The sequence below is a fragment of the Nicotiana tomentosiformis genome, chromosome 11 (assembly GCF_000390325.3).
Source record: "Nicotiana tomentosiformis chromosome 11, ASM39032v3, whole genome shotgun sequence".
Lineage (NCBI taxonomy): Eukaryota > Viridiplantae > Streptophyta > Magnoliopsida > Solanales > Solanaceae > Nicotiana > Nicotiana tomentosiformis.
The window spans coordinates 119405802-119423976 of NC_090822.1; the positions used below are offsets into that span (position 1 = coordinate 119405802).

The window sequence follows — 18175 nt, forward strand, 5'->3', positions numbered from 1 at the left end:
TGATATTGATAAATTACACCAGACAGGCTTTCTCAAACATGATTTCTTTTCTACAACGCACAAAAGGAACCAAAAATAAAGATTCTAATCCAAGTGAAGTAGGAAAGAGATGAGGACGTACCACTCGTTAGCAAAATTTAATGACAATACCAAGCATAAAAGCTCATACCACGAGGCACCGCAAGACTTTTCATCAAACTGCAAAGCTAGAGAACCCAAGAAACGTAAAACAATCAGGTAAATATTCAGAACAGAATGATGCACTGATATCCAAAGCCACAAGTAAGCAAGGCAAACTGTAAGCAGCACTAGATCAGAGTGCAGTTGAAATGTCCAACCATAAGACATCCATTTGAAGTTCATTGTTTCGATGTATATTTATGATCTAGTTTGCTTTGCACACAACAGAACTTATTATTGAACTAACCCAGAAGAAAAAAAAAAAAAAGAGAGAGAGATATTAGTGAATAGGATTCCGCATAAGGCAGCCATAACTCACAACTAAAGCAAAAGCAATCGTACAAACACTAAAAAGATGGTTGGAGTTCTAAAAGCTGGGTTGGGGAAATGAAGTACTTAGTTGGTTCATCCTATTATAATTATACTGAGAGACAAACTAGTCTCTCAACATGCACACCAGACATCAAAAGCTCTCAACGACTAACTTTAAAAACACAAAGATGACAGACAAGCAGTTTCAGAAAATAAAGCGCTCTTTAACTCCTTGCAGATGTTTATATCCGCCTAAAAGAATCAGCATTTGCTGCATTTGCAATAACGTCCGTTTCAAGCCGGACAATTCGTTCGCCAGATGAAGTACACTCCACCTGAGCAATGCAAGAAGTTTGAGACTTTTGAAATGGAGGTTGAAAACCAATCAAAATACCATACAGATAAGGTCACTGAAAATCACTGAAGATTTATCAATTCATATGATTAAATTATGATTGGTAACATGAACCCATGGTGCAAATTCCCTTTCCTACTGATTCTCATCAAGTGATTATGAAGACTGAAGACCCTGTAGTTGAATCCATCTCTGAAGGAGAGTTCGCCATATAGGGACTTACCTGTAAAACAGAAAAGTACAGTGATAAAACTGCATGACTAATAATTTCATTACTTAAACCAAGGGGTTGGGTACACCTCAAAATAATCCAGGTCTCGAATCAACATCTAGTGCCTGCATAGCATGTCATTCCCAGAAGTCGAAAGCGGAACCAGAGAAATCTGAGAAGCTTCTTAACATGATCTAAACTAAAGAAAAAAAGTGTCTGGACAAAAGTCTAACCATCACCAAGCACTTAATCTGGTATTGGCACCATCCATTTGCCACCTCTAAAAATAATGCATTAACCAATTTGTGTCCACTAAAATCAAAGAATGCATTGGAAGGGAAAGAAACACGCCTCAAGTCATCTCTTTGTTTACTCCAATGATGACTGAAGTATCAAAATATTGCTTTATAAATGAACATCCCAATAACATAAAAAGATTCACAAATGAGCTAATGTCCGTAACACTACGGACGGTAACTGTATGAGTCGAAGTATATTCTACACCTCTAACCTAATTTTTTCCCTTCAACACCTACAAATTAATCTGAAACTAAAATTTTCTCTGAGGACAATTCAGGTCCGTCAACAACAGCTCTATCTACCACAGATTAGGGAGTGACTGTTGCTTTGCCATTCCTCTGTTGATCATGTTAATGAAGGTAATCCTGTTTCTGTTAGATCCTCTGCAGACTTGGAAGATGTACATCCTGTCACAAGCGTTGTATTCTCTTCAAGTCTTTCCCCAGATCCAACTGACACATCCTTCACCTCTATCGCGGGATCATTCAGCAAAGAGCTGTCATCAGATGACAACAACTCATTTGATGGTCTCTGATCCTCCTCCTCCTTGATACACTTAACATTATCATTCAATAAGCCTGGTTCATCTGGAAGTACAATATCCATCTTGCTACAGCTATCAATAGTTTCTCCCTGCTCTGAACTAATAATAGGCAAACTTCCATTCTCCGCACGGCATGAATCAGGGAGAGCCCCTCGCGGATGCTTTTCATCACTATCACCAGTAAAACAAGATCCTGATTCATCATTCAAGTGAGATTTCTGTTCTAGTGGTCCCTTACTTGAGCAGGGCTCAATGTTACATGTTTCATTTGCAGATTCACGCTTATTACTCTCCAAAGGAACCTGCTTACCCTTGCTACCCATTGTATGCATATGAGCACAAAAAGGAGGGGACCTTTGCCGACATTTGTGGCACTTGAATCCAATTAGCTTAGTAATTCTTTCAGCTGTAAGATCGAAAGCATCTCCATGAAACCAGTCTGCAGGATGGAGTAATCAGACAGGAAAATAAGGTAAGGCGCGAGATATAAGGAGAAAAAAGAAGAAAAGTCTGGAAAATATATAAACATCTCAACACCCAATAATCAGATTCATAAAGTGCAATTTAGATTTAGGAGTTTCCTTTATTAAAAGACCCATTAAAATATCATTTTTCAAGCAACCTTTGTAGCACAAATTAAACAGTGTAACTCGAGAAATAGAAAGGGAGCTCAAACAAAAATGGATTGAACAGCAACCGCTATTGATAGCTTGTCTTCTGCAACACTACCTCTTAAATCTCCTGTCGCGATCATATTCCAGTTCAAATTTTTATAATATAAGATCCACACTATCACTTTTATATAAACTGAAAGTATTCACACTATCACTTATCACCTATAGTTTAACAATTACAAACTGAAACAGCAGACTTAGAGGAGACCAGACCCAAGAGCGATAATGTTATACTAGACAATGTCACATCATTTGTTAAACATGATGGACAACTGAAAATAAATGAATGCATTCCCGCAGGAAAACAATTAGATATACAAGATATAAAACCAACTCAAGATATATGGTAGACAGCAACCAACAAGATAACCAAAGGGATCGTCGACATAGACACAACACTGTATAAAACCCTTACCTCCACAAACTTCACATGCAATGTAATTTGAAGTAGGTGTATATTCTAGTTCACCACAAAGACTGCACTTCGGCTGATCCGCTGTAGCAGCCAACTCTCCAGAAAGAACAAGACGCTTTTTACTCCTGAAGAGTGTCACTCGTTCATCATTTGGCTTTTGTGAGAGCAATAGACCATTTAGCCAGTATATCCGGCATAATTGCATTCTCTTCTTCTGCCAAGCAACTTCTGCTGGTTTCTTTTTCTCCGATATGTCAACTTTTGCTTTTTTCTTAGGTCTACCCCTTCCAGCTTTTGTTTGTTTCCCTCTTTTGTGTACTATTTTTTTGTTTTGCACAGCTACGAATTTAGCTGTCCTAGCAGAACGCCTGAGGGGTATAGCAACAGGCTCTTTTTTACTACTCTGTGATTTTGCTGGCTGTTTATTTTTGGTGCCTCTGGATTTAACTATTGAGCTCAGTGGCCTCAAGGCTTTCGATACTTTCTTACTCTTTTGCAACTCTATCCTCCCCCTCTTGATATTCTTTCTCCCATTATTATCCATAGCCGCACACTTGTGGCATGTATATTTAAACTCAGCAGCGGCAAATCCAGTTGACTTTCTAACATGTCGTTTATGGAAGAAATCTGAAGAAAATGACAAAATATCAGATTAATTGAACAAAAAGCAGAGAAAAGTTAAGGGAGATGTGGAAGTGAAGACGAAAGTACACTGAACTGATGACCAAATTAACTTTGAAGTATTTGAATCAACACATGTAAAAGTAAACAAACAAAATCCACATGGAACTGAATGAAAAAAAGAACAATGGAACTGATACAGGAAACTCGAGGGAGAAAAAAGTCTCAGCACCAAACAGAAAAGGTACTGAAGCCTCGACACTAAATAAAAGGAGGACCTTTTGCCTAAATCAAACAAACAATAGATCTTTGTGTTACTCCAACTTATTAGTATTGAATTATGTGACCATCTCATCAAGCAATTTAATAGCTTTAACTATTAGAGGAGGAATACTTGTCTTAAGCATGGCCATCACATGTGGGCTGATAATTCAACTATCACGGAAATTCTATGATCATTGATGATGGTGAGACTAGAGACCAAGGACTTACTAGAAACGAAGGACTTTCACAAGCCCCAATACCTATTGAATTATGTTATTTTCTCATTTGATAGTGGATTGCCCTGATGGTAAGCACCCTCCACTTCCAACCAAGAGGTTGTGAGTTCGAGTCACCCCAAGAGCAAGGTGGGGAATTCTTGGAGAGAAGGATGCCGGGGGTCTATTGGAAACAGCCTCTCTACCCCAGGGTAAGGGTAAGGTCTGCGTACACACTACCCTCCCCAGACCCCACTAGTAGGATTATACTGGGTTGTTGTTGTTATTGTTGTCTCATCTGATAGTGTAAGTTATTTGAGATGGAAAACTATTTTTTTATTTGTATTTGTCGTCAGTACTATGCAATTACATCAAGATGTTATTGGCAAAACTAAGAACAGAGACTAAAATAACAACATCCCAATTAGTAATAAATCAAAATCTGAAGTGCCAAAGAAATAGCAGACAATTCGAAACTGCTATTTGGAAGTATGATGCAAATCTGACAACGTGTACAGCAGAAACCCTGCAGAGGGTGCAACTGGTGCTTAATAAGACGACCACCTAACCCAATCTTGGGTCATGGAAAAAATCAACCAACTAACGGCATATCCTTGCTTTTTGATTGAGTATAACATGCAGATACCAATATGGTTCCAAAGATCAATTGTATCATTTATGTCATGTTAATATCCCAAAATATTTCACATGTCATTGAATGTCATCAGTTACCTGATGTACTTAAGAATATTTATAAAATGGCCACTTGACAGTTCACAAGTGGGTAGAGCGGTAAGAAAGTTTTATTAGGAGAAACTGAAGTACTCACCTTTGCAGTACTGACAGCTCACAGCTTCCCTGCAAGTAACAAACGAAAATTAATCTTAAGAAAAAAAATTCACAAACGAAAATTAATCTTAAGAAAAAAAATTCAGAGTAAAACATCTAGTGAAAATGGAAGACCAAATTCTTCATTCTATTAACTGTACACAGATATAATACCTAATTTTATCTAGTTAGGACTCGTACCAGAACATAGAGAGCCAGTTAGAAACTGGACGACGACAACTAACATGCCCATGCACAGGAAACAAGCGAAAAGAAAATATTCTCGAAAATCAGATCCACACAATACTGGAAATCTGAAACTATTCCCGCAATGTTATTCAGGGGCAAGTTTGTGTAGACCTCTACAGAAGAGTGAAAATGAACATAATTCAAGGGTGACAATATTTTCACACTTGCTTGCTTCAAAGTAAAAACGATACCCAAAAAATAGGACAGAGAAGCGACCAACAAGATGGCAGCATCTCCAAGGAGGTAGAAAATTTTTCCTCGCAAGGTGAAACTACATCAACTGCTAAAGCAGAGTTGCAATCATGGTCCTGGACATAACAAGGAAATACTAGCTGCTTTGTCTGACAGTAATAATCAAATGTTGCCAAATATAAGACTCCATATTATTTAAAGGCCAAAAATTATAACAGTCCAAGTATCACATATTACGATCCCTCCTTTCTAATTTCTTTCTTGTTTTTCCCTTTTCCTATGGGGTTTGCAGCTGCATAAAACACAGCCATTTCTTTACCTTTGCATATACACAAGATTCGCCACTTATATTACTTTTGGATAATAAGCTGATAATTAAGCCATATATCTGCTCCGACTAAAACTGAGATCTAAATAATAGTGCCTGCCGCAGAACACCGCCTTAGTGAGGCTAAAGCCCAACCTTAGCTGCACCTAACTTCAGGATCTAAGTGCTTCTAACAGCATTGATTTATACACATGTATGACATCAAGATTTTGAGGTCAAAAGTCATCTGCAAGCTGCTCAATTTTTTATTTTTATTTTTTTTGGGAGGGGGGGATAATGGTATAAAGCTGTACAAATTGTCATTTAACAGTAGACTACTATTATTTTAGTTTGGCATGATGATTATATGAGTTGAGCTTAAAGAAAGAAGTGAGGATTTATATCGGCAACCACAACTTTGTTTGGGACTGCGGTGTAGCTGTTGTAGTTGTTTAACAGTAGACAAGGTACCTGATATCAGAACCCAAGGTGATCAAAGGTAAACAATCAATATTGTCTTGAATTTGCAAAAGTTGCTACAGTTATTTGTTTCTTAATGGTAATACTAAGTAAACGGTGAAAGAAGAAGAAGAAGAAGAAGGAAAGCAGGAAAAGTAAACACAACAGAAATGTGCTGAAACTAAGACTGAAATGCTAAATGACTTTTATGAAGAAAGTAACTGAATGAAAAAGATAGAACTCGCAAGGTTATCCAGAAGTTGCTGCACGACACGTGTTTCCCATAACTAACTACTCTCTTTCTTTTTCAGCAGAAAAACCTTATCCACATTTACTATAAATAGCAAAAACAGCATTTTTATAACTCCCCAGATTATGAAAGAAGTGTTAATTCATCCATGTAAGCTAGATAACTTGTGCATGCTATTAACTGACTGGAGCTTTTTCACAAATATCAAGAAGCATCATACCTAATTAGGACATCTTTGTTACAATGCCCACACTGATAATACTCTGATCTCTCTGCTTTGAGGAAAAGGTATTCGAAGCCCTTTTTCTTCAAAGGTTTTTTCGTTATTCTCTTGGTCTCACGATGCTTCCCAACAGTTATCTTGCTAGATTTGCGAGCAATTCTTTTCTCCTCAAATCCTTTCACAAGATGCAAGGGCATGTGAGATTCTTCTAGCCAATATCTCTTTCTTTCATTTGAAGCCTCTTCTAGCATTGTTCCGCATCGAACAACAATGTCAGGTAAGAATCTTCTTTTACCAAAATCAAGAAGATATTTAACTACAGATCCTTCAGAGCTTTTCCTGCGTACAATAACCTTCTTGAATGATCTGACAGATTTTTGAAATTCCTTATCCATCATTGCAAGGATATTGGTGTTTCCGATATCATTCCATCTAATATGAGCATCAAGATCTCTAACCTGAAAATTGAAAAAGAGAAAATGATGAACCAAAAGCTCAATAAACTACACTCAAGCATGCATCTATGTCAACAATAACAAAGACAACTAAGATGTCCTTTCAACACAAGCCATAGCCCACAAGGAAAAGTGCTACTGTAATTAACGCAAGTAGTAACTATCTATGTCCAATGGAGTCAATTTGGGTACTTCATATAGGACCATATCTCTATCATCTGGACCGCTGAAGTGCCACATTAAGGTAGCAGATCCAGGAAGATCATTTCTCTCAGGTTAAACATTAGTAGCCGAAACTGAATTGCATGGAAAGCGTACCTGGAGAGCAAGTTGCTCCACAGATCTTGAAGTTTCAACAGCAGCCCTCCAGGCTATGCACTTACTTCTCTTGGCAAAGTCTGAATTATCCGGATATAACAGGCCTAGTATCTTCTTACATCCACCTGCACATGATAATTCTAGGTAAATTAAGCTCAACTGTTCAGTTGACCAGAAACCCAAGTTGTATTAGAAAACAAAACAAATGTTTAGACCTTGTCGGGCAGCTTTGAGCGCCAATGATTGAGGCAAAACCTTCCAGTTGAATAGACGACGAGATAGCCTTCCCCCCCTCCACCAAAACAAGCCCAATCCACTTCCAGCATTTGAAGATGGATTTAACTCAGGCTCCAAATACCTAGCCTTCTTTTTGCCAATTCCATGTTTAGAAGACACACGTGGTGAATTGGTAACGATATGATGCCCAGAACCCACTTTGGCTAAAGAATCCACATGCTTAAGCCAATCAGGGGTAAGTGCTAGAGGCCGCAAGTTCGACTCTAACTGGCACCAAAAGTATCAGTCAGAAATCTATACAGATATGAAATGCAATAATAACTACTACAACTACTATTATGTCTCAATTCTAAGCTAGTCAGGATCGACTATATGAATTCTCACCATCCATTTCACCCCATTTAGACTCATTTTACTCCAACATTCAATACCTTGCGGTTCTCTGACACTACGAATTCTTTGCAATTTATACTGTCACACACATCTCTAAACAGGCACTGAACCCAAATTAAGCGTACTGTTATGACAAGCCTTCATTCCAACAAGAGGACTTTTGAAACCGCGCCAAAAGATCCATCTTTATGTTGGTTCATGTTCACTATGTTCTTAGACTAACGTACTTTGTATTAGGAAAGAATCCCAAGTACTAGACAATATTTAACAAAGTCATGTCATATATAATTTTTTTGAGCGTGATATCGGCACTTTTTTTCCCCATGATCGACAGCAGTGTGCATAAAGTTTAGTCAATCATACTAGGAAGTTGTGAATTGTGATATACACACTGGACCACAAAAGAAAAAAGCATTTAGCAGTCCAAACCAGTTTCTCTGTCATACCATGTGAAACTTTAAGATCACATAGTACACATAACTGGAAATAGCTAGTGCAGCTGACCTTTCCGCCCTCCAAAAAAAATTTTAGGGACTGAGAAGGGATATAGCTTCCTACTAAACTATCAAAGTCACAAATAACTGCCTAAAAGAATATTTTCACCGACATGAAGCATTAAGAACAGCCGGGAAGATCAAGCTCCATGTGGATATGAAAAAATGAACTACGAGCACATCATTTTCATTGAAGTAGAAGACATTTAGCAAATGAAAATGACAAAAAGAGCGGGATGATAATATTAAGAATGATGTAGAAAACATTAAGAGCTCTTTTTTTATTTCACTTGTATTTTTAGTGCGAGGGAAAACACCATGCCGTATGGTAGTAGGTAAACTAGGTGGAACTGGAAGACAATGGATGCAGAATAACATGCACCTCCTGTACATACTTTTTTACACCAACTCTTTGCTAATGAATGAAACATTTTTGACTTATCAATAAAATAAAATATAAAAAAGATAGGGATGATCATCCTTACCGTAAGCAAAAAAGCTCTTAGTCCAGCAACTTCATGTGCTTTAAGAACACTTTTGCGCCAATTTTGAGAGTGGTGCGGATTCAACCATGGACCCAACAGAAGCCCATGAAGACGATCCTCAATGCTCACTATATAGCAAAGGACATCAACAAGATGGCTTTTCCTGTTCTTCCTAGAACAGACACCCAATGCATCACTAGAAAAACTTTCTGGAGCAGGACCTGCGTAATTCTGGATGAGCAAGCAGTCATTTTCACACTCTGGAACTCTGCAAGGGAAGCACCACCCACATTTTTCTTTCCAAGCATCAATCTTCAGATTCTGAACATTGGGCCAGCAAAATTCAGTAGATTTGCTAGATATGGCCTTCAGCTGCGTTGAAATAATTTCCTCCTCTGTTTTTATAGCATCTTCACCAAACTTACCGGGTGATTTCTTTGTTAACTCTTCAACAACTGATGATGCCATTCGGGCAAAGCTATAATAGTTCACATAACTTTCCGCATACTGCTCCTCGGATATGATTTCTTTACTGCTCGTTGTTAATGTCCCCAAATCCAAAGATTCATTCCCCTTTCTTTCTTTAAGTGTTCTTCTAGTCTCCATATTTTTTTCTGTAAGATCAGAATCTTCAAATGTTCCAGCCTCCTTGTAATTTTGATTGTCAGTAACAACCTGAGATACTTCAGCTGATCCTTCAGATCCTGGCGGTAGATTTCCCGTCTTCATTGATGGGTCTACAGTCTCTGACTTGTCATATCCTACATCATCCGAACATGACAAGAGCTTTTCCGCTTGATTTCCTTCATTTACCTTCTCTTCATTTTGTGACAGGATCAATACCGGAGAATTTGAGGGCAGAGTTTTCAGCTGGGTATCCAGATCACATTTTACAACTGCAGCCATACAGTTTATATCCCAAAGCTTCATAATCACACTTAAGACAGTTCCGTAAATATGTTCTGATGACTTCATCATCCCTAAAACCACAGCCAAATCATTTCTGTGGTAATACTTAAGTGAGAACTCGTCTTCGCATGGATCAGACCTGCAAGGACAGCAGCACAAAACTCAACTTGTGAGCATAATTAAGTATTATTTTAAACCAAGAAACTGGTAAAGAAATGATAAAGTGTCAAGAACAGAAAATAACAAGAAAAACAGGAGTCTGATGCCCCAGATTAGAAATGACAACTACCACATTTTGGCACAGATAATAAAAGAAGATGCAGTGTCAGACCATAATGTAAAACTTAAAATTAGAATTAAAGGAGATCAAAAGTTAGACAATCGCGGTGGATATGACAAAACCATTAGCTTCCACCCTTGAGACTATGATCGACAACTAGAAATTAGCTAACACACTCAGTAAAGCTTTATTTATTCTTTATTTAACACGACTTTTTCCTTACAAGTAGACAATTCTATTTTTTTAAATAAAGCAAATAATTTTATTAATGTGGGAAAATCCCGTATTGAGGCTAACCTAGTTGCTCACTCCATGACCCTTTTGATGGAAGCAACCCGGCTGCCGAAGAGACCAAGAAAGCAACATGATCAATGATACTACTAGCCTAGAGACCTTTTAGAATGTGAAACTACTAACCTAGCGACCTCGAGGCGAGCAGTTACCTTCTGCAACCTAGCCACCCCCTCCGTGAGACTGTGAATCCATTTATGGAAGCAACTTGGCAATCAAAGAGACCAATAAAGCACGTCTTCAAGAAGAGCTTTCAACTTTCACCAATGTCTCTTAATCATATATAGATACTAACATGACCAGCTTATAACTACACTCTCTATCAAGCACTATATCTTGATCCACTTTTCTCTTTATGATACACTAAGCTTGTATTACTTGGTGCAATCGGATAATATAGGATGTTAGAGATGGGTTCGTCATTATTAACAAAGAGTGAGAGACCCACAATGAATTGAGATTTGATTGAGTCAAGGTTAGAGAGAAGTGTTTTTTCTTATATAAATGACATCTGCCATCTTCATTCACTCCTCTATACTTCAATAAAGACATTAGAATTAGAAAAAGGTGATAGTACAAATCAAGCTTGTTTCCAAAAAACATTCTACTACTAAATGGAAGGGAAAGTTTTATTGGTCAGTGCTATTCATGTTTTGTCACTTAAGCTTCTATAAGACAAATGGTGATTTTATTAAATACGAATAATAACACTCTCAAGAATGAAAGGGAGATAAAGCTAGTAACAAACTTGTCATGACATCAGACGTATTCAAGAATCACAACATCAGTGTAAATGTACTATGACTGAGTCCTAAATAATGTAGGATTTGGCTATATGAATCCCTTGTAATTATTTGACTCCATTGAGACACAAACATTACAATACTACTTTGCTTGTGAAATTTTCCTTTTAACGGATCACCACATCAAATGGAAAATGTTATTGCCAACAGCAACCTAGACCATATACCGATTCAAACTATCTAATGCAAACTGTTCCAAACAGTGCAAACGTTTGTGCCGAAAGATAAATGTTAAAACATAAACAGACTGATTAAGCTTCAAAGAGCAACCTGACTGTCAGAGAAGGTACAATCACTTACTAACTTTAGGGTGATGGAACTTACACCAATAGGTAATCACAGCAGCTATAGTATAGCCGTCCGTACGGATCAGTTGCCAACAACTCTGCCCCTCGAATTGATTTTGCCAAATTCAACCAGGGCTTCTTTTTGCCAATCAGACATTCAGGGCAATACCAATCACCTTCTGGCAAGTGACTACTAGCAACACCAACACACTTGGAATGAAATGCAGCAGGGCAGCCATCACAGCATATTAAGTTACCATCCATTTTGCAGAGGCAGCATTCATCGCTGTTCCAGTCTGTTGATTCATCGACTACTTCCTCACTCAAGCATGAACCAGCAGCAACATCCATGGCACCCCTCCTCTTCTTGGAACTGTCAAACTTCGAATCCCGATCAAAATCTGTGTTCTCTGCTGCCACAGTTCTTCTGTTAAGCTCTGATCGTATGGCCTCTACTTCAGTCACATCATCACAAAGACACCTAAGCATTTCAATCTTCAAAGAAGCTGGTTGCTTGCAGTAATCGATCTCGAATAGTTTAAAGTGACAAAGATCAAAACTTGGCTTCAGTTCTGATTCATGTAATAGTAGATATTCAACCATAAAGACAGGCCATGTGATCAGGTCCAGCAAATCCCAGTTAAGAGACCTACTTCCACAATTGTAAATGTACAGATAAAATTGAGTATCAAAGGAATTCAAGCAAAAAAAAAAAAAAATACTTATACACAACTTTTTGAGAGTTCAAAACTTTACCTAAGACAATTAGATGCAGATTCAGAAGTTTCATCTGAAAGAGCCTCCAAATGCTTCCTCAATATTTGCAAAAGAGAGAAATGAATGGAGTCAAATAATAAAGTAGGAGCATCTGCTTTTATGCACGCTACGAAGTCTTCCAACTCAAAGGGGCTCAAGAACAATAAAGTACTAAACGATCTCAAAAATGAATAGACAGAGAAGACGTCAAGCACAGGAATACCATCTAAATCTAAACTACTCGAAGTAGGAGGCAAATCCATCTTTGGCAGAAGATTGTCATGTTTATCAGACTCTTCATGACCTGATACTATAATTTTCTCCTCTGAAACCACACTAACTGCAGGAGACAACAATGGATTACTCGCTACATCAGACACTACTGCACAATAAATGTGATCTTCAGCAGAAACGGAATCTATTCTCGCTCTACGAGCACTTCTTCTCAACACCATCTCCGTACCACCTTTGCTGCCAGCATCCAGGAGCTTCCTCTTCTTTCTACCCCTTTTCCCCTTCATCAAGCTCCCCGAAGCACCATTTTGCACTTCCAACCCACTAGTACCCTTATCAGGCGTCGTCCACTTCACCTCAACTTCCTGCAGAGTGCCATTCGTTAACTCATTCACAGTAAAACAAGTATCCAAACTCAGTGGGACCTTCTCTTCATCTCGACTACACTCTTTCTCCCGAGTTCCTCCTTCTCCAAAACAACAAGCCATCATTTCCTTCGACGTCTCATCACCAACAACAACATCTACATTCTTACTTTCTTCATCTAGCCCTAAATTCAAGTCAAAACAGTGCCCGCGACCCTTTATCCTTATATCCTCCGAAACACGACCCCCCACGTCCCCATTTGCATCCACATTCAAATCAATCACATTGCTTCTATTCTTCAATGTTCCCTCCAAAGTTTCCAACTTTACCTCATTAACACCACCCATATTCTCCTCAACATTCAAATCCACCCCTTTATTCAAATCCAGTTGACTCCTATTCAAATCAACTACCGCATCGTCATCATCGTCATTCAAATTAACCATCACATCATAATTCAAATCCAAATTCAACCCATTATTCAGCATACCATCTTTTCCCAAATTCAAGTTCATTTCACTACAATTCTCATCATAATTCATTTCCACGTCAGCATTATTACCTGAATTTTTCGCTATACGACGTCGTTTTGGGGGTTTCCGACCAACAGGCTGCTGTTGCTGACGTGACACTGATCCGTTCAACAAGCAGAGGACTTGGGACAAGTCAAGAACCTCGGAATCGCCCACATCATAGAGGATCTCGAAGAACCCAGTTGTAGAATTGTAGGATTTGACTGTACCACTAAATGCTCCAACGCCTTTGACTTCTTTGTTGACTCTTCTCCCTATATACTCTTCCCCCATTTCCTTTGCCCCAAATTCTAGGGTTTTACGATCTCCCCTACAAACCCCAGAATTATGATGAGAGAGAGATAGAGAGAGAGAGAGAGAGAGAGGGGTTTGGGTTTCTCTCTCTACGAATGTGGTTAGATATAAAGGAGTATATGTTGTGTATGTATCGTAGAGAGAGAAAATGAAAGCTGGGTGTGTGTGTGTGTGTTTCTCTCTCTAGAAAATGCAAGGAGAGAGAGAGGGAGAGAGGAGTTTGAAGTTTGAAACTAAAGTGAAATGCGTTTTCTTTATGGCAACCTTCTCTTTCTCGCTGCAATAGCAGTCACGTGCACGTGAGTGGTTGGGTCGTGGGTGAGAATTGGGATAAACAAATATTTCATTTACTAAGATAATTTAATCGATCTATTTATCTATATCTACATCTATCTATATTATTATAAAAGTACGAATAATTTATGCTAAATATTGAACGATTAAAATATACCTGAAATATTGATTGACTTTTATGCACTTAAATATTTATATAATTTAAGGATCTAATTGTAAATTAACTAATGATGAAATTCTTTTTCAACTTAAACTACATATACACCAACCCTACAAAGTTGATTCTACTTGGATTAAAAAGGTATGTCCATAATTTTCTTTTAAAAAGGAATTATTATTCCTAATTACAACAAAATATATAATTGTGGGAGAATAGGAGATTTACGTAGCATATGGTAAAGTCAATACAAGATTCTTCCTCACGATCTGTTGCATTTGAAAAAGGAAGAGTCTATATGCTTAATTTTCCCTTGAGTGCGGCAATTCCGGAACGTGGGAATTTTGAGTTCTATTTGGAGAAGGAAAAAAATTTAATTTAGGGATATTAAATTTTTACAAGTATAAAAGAAAAAATTAGTCTTAAGCTCTAAAAATATTTATAACATTTTAAGTTAAGTAAAAAAATCTTACAACCCTTTAAAATCTTAATTTATATTAGTTCATAAAAAGTTAAAAACTAAATTAAGTTAGATATCTTTTATAACATACTTTATGTTCCTAAATATTATGAGCTACTACATAATTCAAATAATTGAGTTAATTTTAAAATGTTAATTAATAAAAAATAATTAAATAATAATTTTTAAAATATAAAATCTAATCTTAAAGGAAAAAAATACAGGGGTAAGTTTCTATGAATATCTTTCTTTTACATGACAGTAAAGTTGTCACGACCCCAAATTTCCTCTGTACAAGGTCGTGATGGAACCTAGTCTCTAAGACTAGGTAAGCCTATCAATGCGGAATAATCATAAAATTTTGAAATAAATAAACTACAATTCAAATAATTACAACTCTCAAAACCCGGTAGAAATAAGTCACAAGTTTCTAAAAATTTATTCTCAATGTTTCTATGTATCAAGGTCTAAAGAAAAATAAGAAAGCGACATAAAATGATAGAAGGGGACTCCAGAGTCTGCGGACGCTGGCAGATATATCTTAAAGTCTCCGTGCGCAGGTAACTCACTGACGTCTAGACTGGTAAGATGTATCCGGATCTGCACAAAAAGATATGCAGAAGCGTAGTATGAGTACACCACAGCGGTACCCAATAAGTGTCAAGCATAACCTCAGTAGAGTAGTAACGAGGTTAGGTCATGCCCTATTGGAGAATAGATAATAACATGGAAAAATATTTAAACAATTTAATAAGATTAAATGACTATGGAAATGAATCAAATAGTATGTCACATTTAATGACACCAAATAATTGCAAATAATATCTCGTGGAATCAAAACAGAATTCCTTTCAACTTTATGAAAATCACAACAATTAATCGAAGGCAACTATGGTCATAAATCAATATCAACAAGGGCACTACCGAGGTATCGCCTCGTAGTCCCAAATCATAAATAAATTCACAAAATCTCATTTCCTTATCTCACCGCGGGAGCCTTCACAATTTATTTTAAAGAAAATATTTTTTTTCGAAATAGCATCCTGCGTTTTAGCCATCCTTATCACACCGCATGACTTCTAGTAGTTCCTCCTACTAGCCACGCGTATCAAGCCACCCTTATCTCACTGTATGTGTTTCAATACTCATACCTTATACCACCGCATGCGTATCAATATCACAATATATCACAATTTGCACCTCAAGTGCCCAAATATTTCAATTTGCCAAAATAAATCAACGATGTTTTCCACAATAAAGAGCTCACGGCTCATGCCAACATAAATCATCAATAATATTTTTCCACAATAAAGAGCCCGCGGCTCCATCACAATGAGTACAAAAATCTTACAAACATATTCACGAATAAATAATTTAGCAAAATATTATTTCAAAATCTTTAATACGTTGCTTCAATACCCAATTTAAAATGTCAAATACTTCATATTAATAATATTTAATTTAAAAAAAATCAATTTCAAATAATGCACAGAATAAAATAAACCAAGTTTCATCCAAACAGGCAAAACAATTAGCAGAAAAAAGGTCAAGCAAATTTAAAGTATACAAATCAAATCAATGATGGAAAATATAACAAGATTTAATAAATTAATTAATATGCAACAGTGACCTTCACAATTTAAAAATATAATCCTTCACATTTAGTCCGGGTACACACTCGTCACCTCGTGTACACGACTTTCATCACATTACAATTAATACCAATCCCAACGGAAATTCCCCCCCACACAAGATTAGACAAGTCATTTACCTCGACTTGCTCCAATTTAACCAAGTAGTATGCTTTTTCCTCGATTTTTCGATTTCGATCGACTCGTATCTAGTCATAATTAATTCGATACATTCAACAAAAATTGTAGAATTAATTCTATAAGAAACTACTACATTTTTCAATAAAAAAACGAAATTAACTCAAAAATGGCATGTGGGGCCCACGTCTCGGAATCCGGTGAAAGTTACGAAATATGAACGCCCATTCAACTACGAGTCCAACCATACCATTTTTACAAAAATCCGACATCAACTTGACCTTCAAATCTCAAATTCTCATTTTGATATCCCTATGCCCAAATCCTCTAATTTCACCTCAAAAACATGTAATCTATTCGAAATTTTCAATGATAATCCAATATAATTGACTAACAATGATCACATGTGACTTACCTCAAGTTTCCCCGTGAATTCTCTCTGAAAAATCGCCCAAATCCGTGTTGAAAATGTCCAAATGACAAAAATACCGGAACTCCTCTGTTTTTGTAATCTAGTCACTGCTTACGCACATGCGGACAAAATTCTCGCACCTGCGGTTCCGTATATGCGGTGAAATACCGCATATGTGGAAATTGCTCAGCCCAGCTGCCTTCGCTTCTGCGAGCTTTGGACCGCATATGTACCTTCGTAGGTGCGGAAAATTCCATCGCACCTGCGGACCTGCCCGCACATGCGCCCTTCCTCTCGCTTCTGCACAATATGAGCCGTATCTGCGGCTCTAACTGGGAAGCCCTTCGTCCGCTTCTGCGAGCCACAGCTCGCTTGTGCGAGTTCGCACCTGCGGTCAGTCCCTCCGCAGGTGCGATGACACCAGAAGTTGCAAATTTTAGAATTTGCCTAAATCAAAAAATTGATCCAATTTCGATCCGGATCGCACTCAGGATACTCGGGACCCCGTCCGAAAATACCAACAAGTCCTAAATCATCATACAAACTTAGTCGAGTCTTCAAATCACATACAACAACACTAAAACACGAATCACGCATAGATTCAAGCCTAATGAACTTTGAAATTTCTAATTTCTACAAATGACTCCGGAACCTATCAAATCACATCCGATTTTCCTCGAATTTTGCGCACAAGTCATAAATGACATAACGGAGGTACTCAAATTTTCAGAATCGGATTTTGACCCTGATATCAAAAAGTCAACTCCTCGATCAAGCTTCCCAAAAATTTAACTTTCGATATTTCAAGCCTAATTCCACTACGGACTTCCAAATAAAATTCCGTTCACGCTCCTAAGTCCAAAATCACCACACAGAGCTGTTGGAATCACCAAAATTCTATTCCGGGGTCGTTTGCACATAATTCGACATCCGGTCACTATTTAAACTTAAACTTTTAATTTTTCATCAAAATTCCATATCTCGGGCTAAGGACCTCGGAATTTGATTCCGGGCATACGCCTAAGTCCCAATTCACGATACGGACCTATCGAAACTGTCAAAACACTGATCTGAGTCCGTTTGCTCAAAATATTGACCAAAGGCAACTCAATTGAGTTTTAAAGCTTTAATTCACATTTTAATTCATTTTTCGCATAAAAACTTTCCGAAAAAATTTTACGGACTGCACACGCAAGCCGAGTAATGATAAATAGTGCTTTTCGAGGTCTTAGAACACAGAATTAATTATTAAATTTAAAGATGACATTTTGGGTCATCATATTCTCCACCTCCAAAACAAACATTCGTCCTCGAACGAAGTTAGAAAAAGTACATGAGCTAGTGAATAA

At 37.4% G+C, this 18175-nt stretch overlaps 1 protein-coding gene across 1 annotated transcript; it reads right to left on the minus strand.

Moving 5' to 3' along the window:
• Window positions 1-1439: 1439 nt before the first annotated feature.
• LOC104105523 (DDT domain-containing protein PTM) lies at window positions 1440-13974 on the minus strand. The gene is made up of 9 exons (XM_009613851.4): window positions 12308-13974; window positions 11589-12200; window positions 8982-10029; window positions 7588-7876; window positions 7373-7497; window positions 6597-7057; window positions 4921-4949; window positions 2992-3618; window positions 1440-2341 (listed from the first exon to the last, which is right to left on the minus strand). Exons 1-9 carry the CDS (start codon window positions 13711-13713, stop codon window positions 1704-1706), a joined length of 5235 nt encoding a protein of 1744 aa, XP_009612146.1. The 5' UTR covers window positions 13714-13974; the 3' UTR covers window positions 1440-1703.
• Window positions 13975-18175: the final 4201 nt, after the last annotated feature.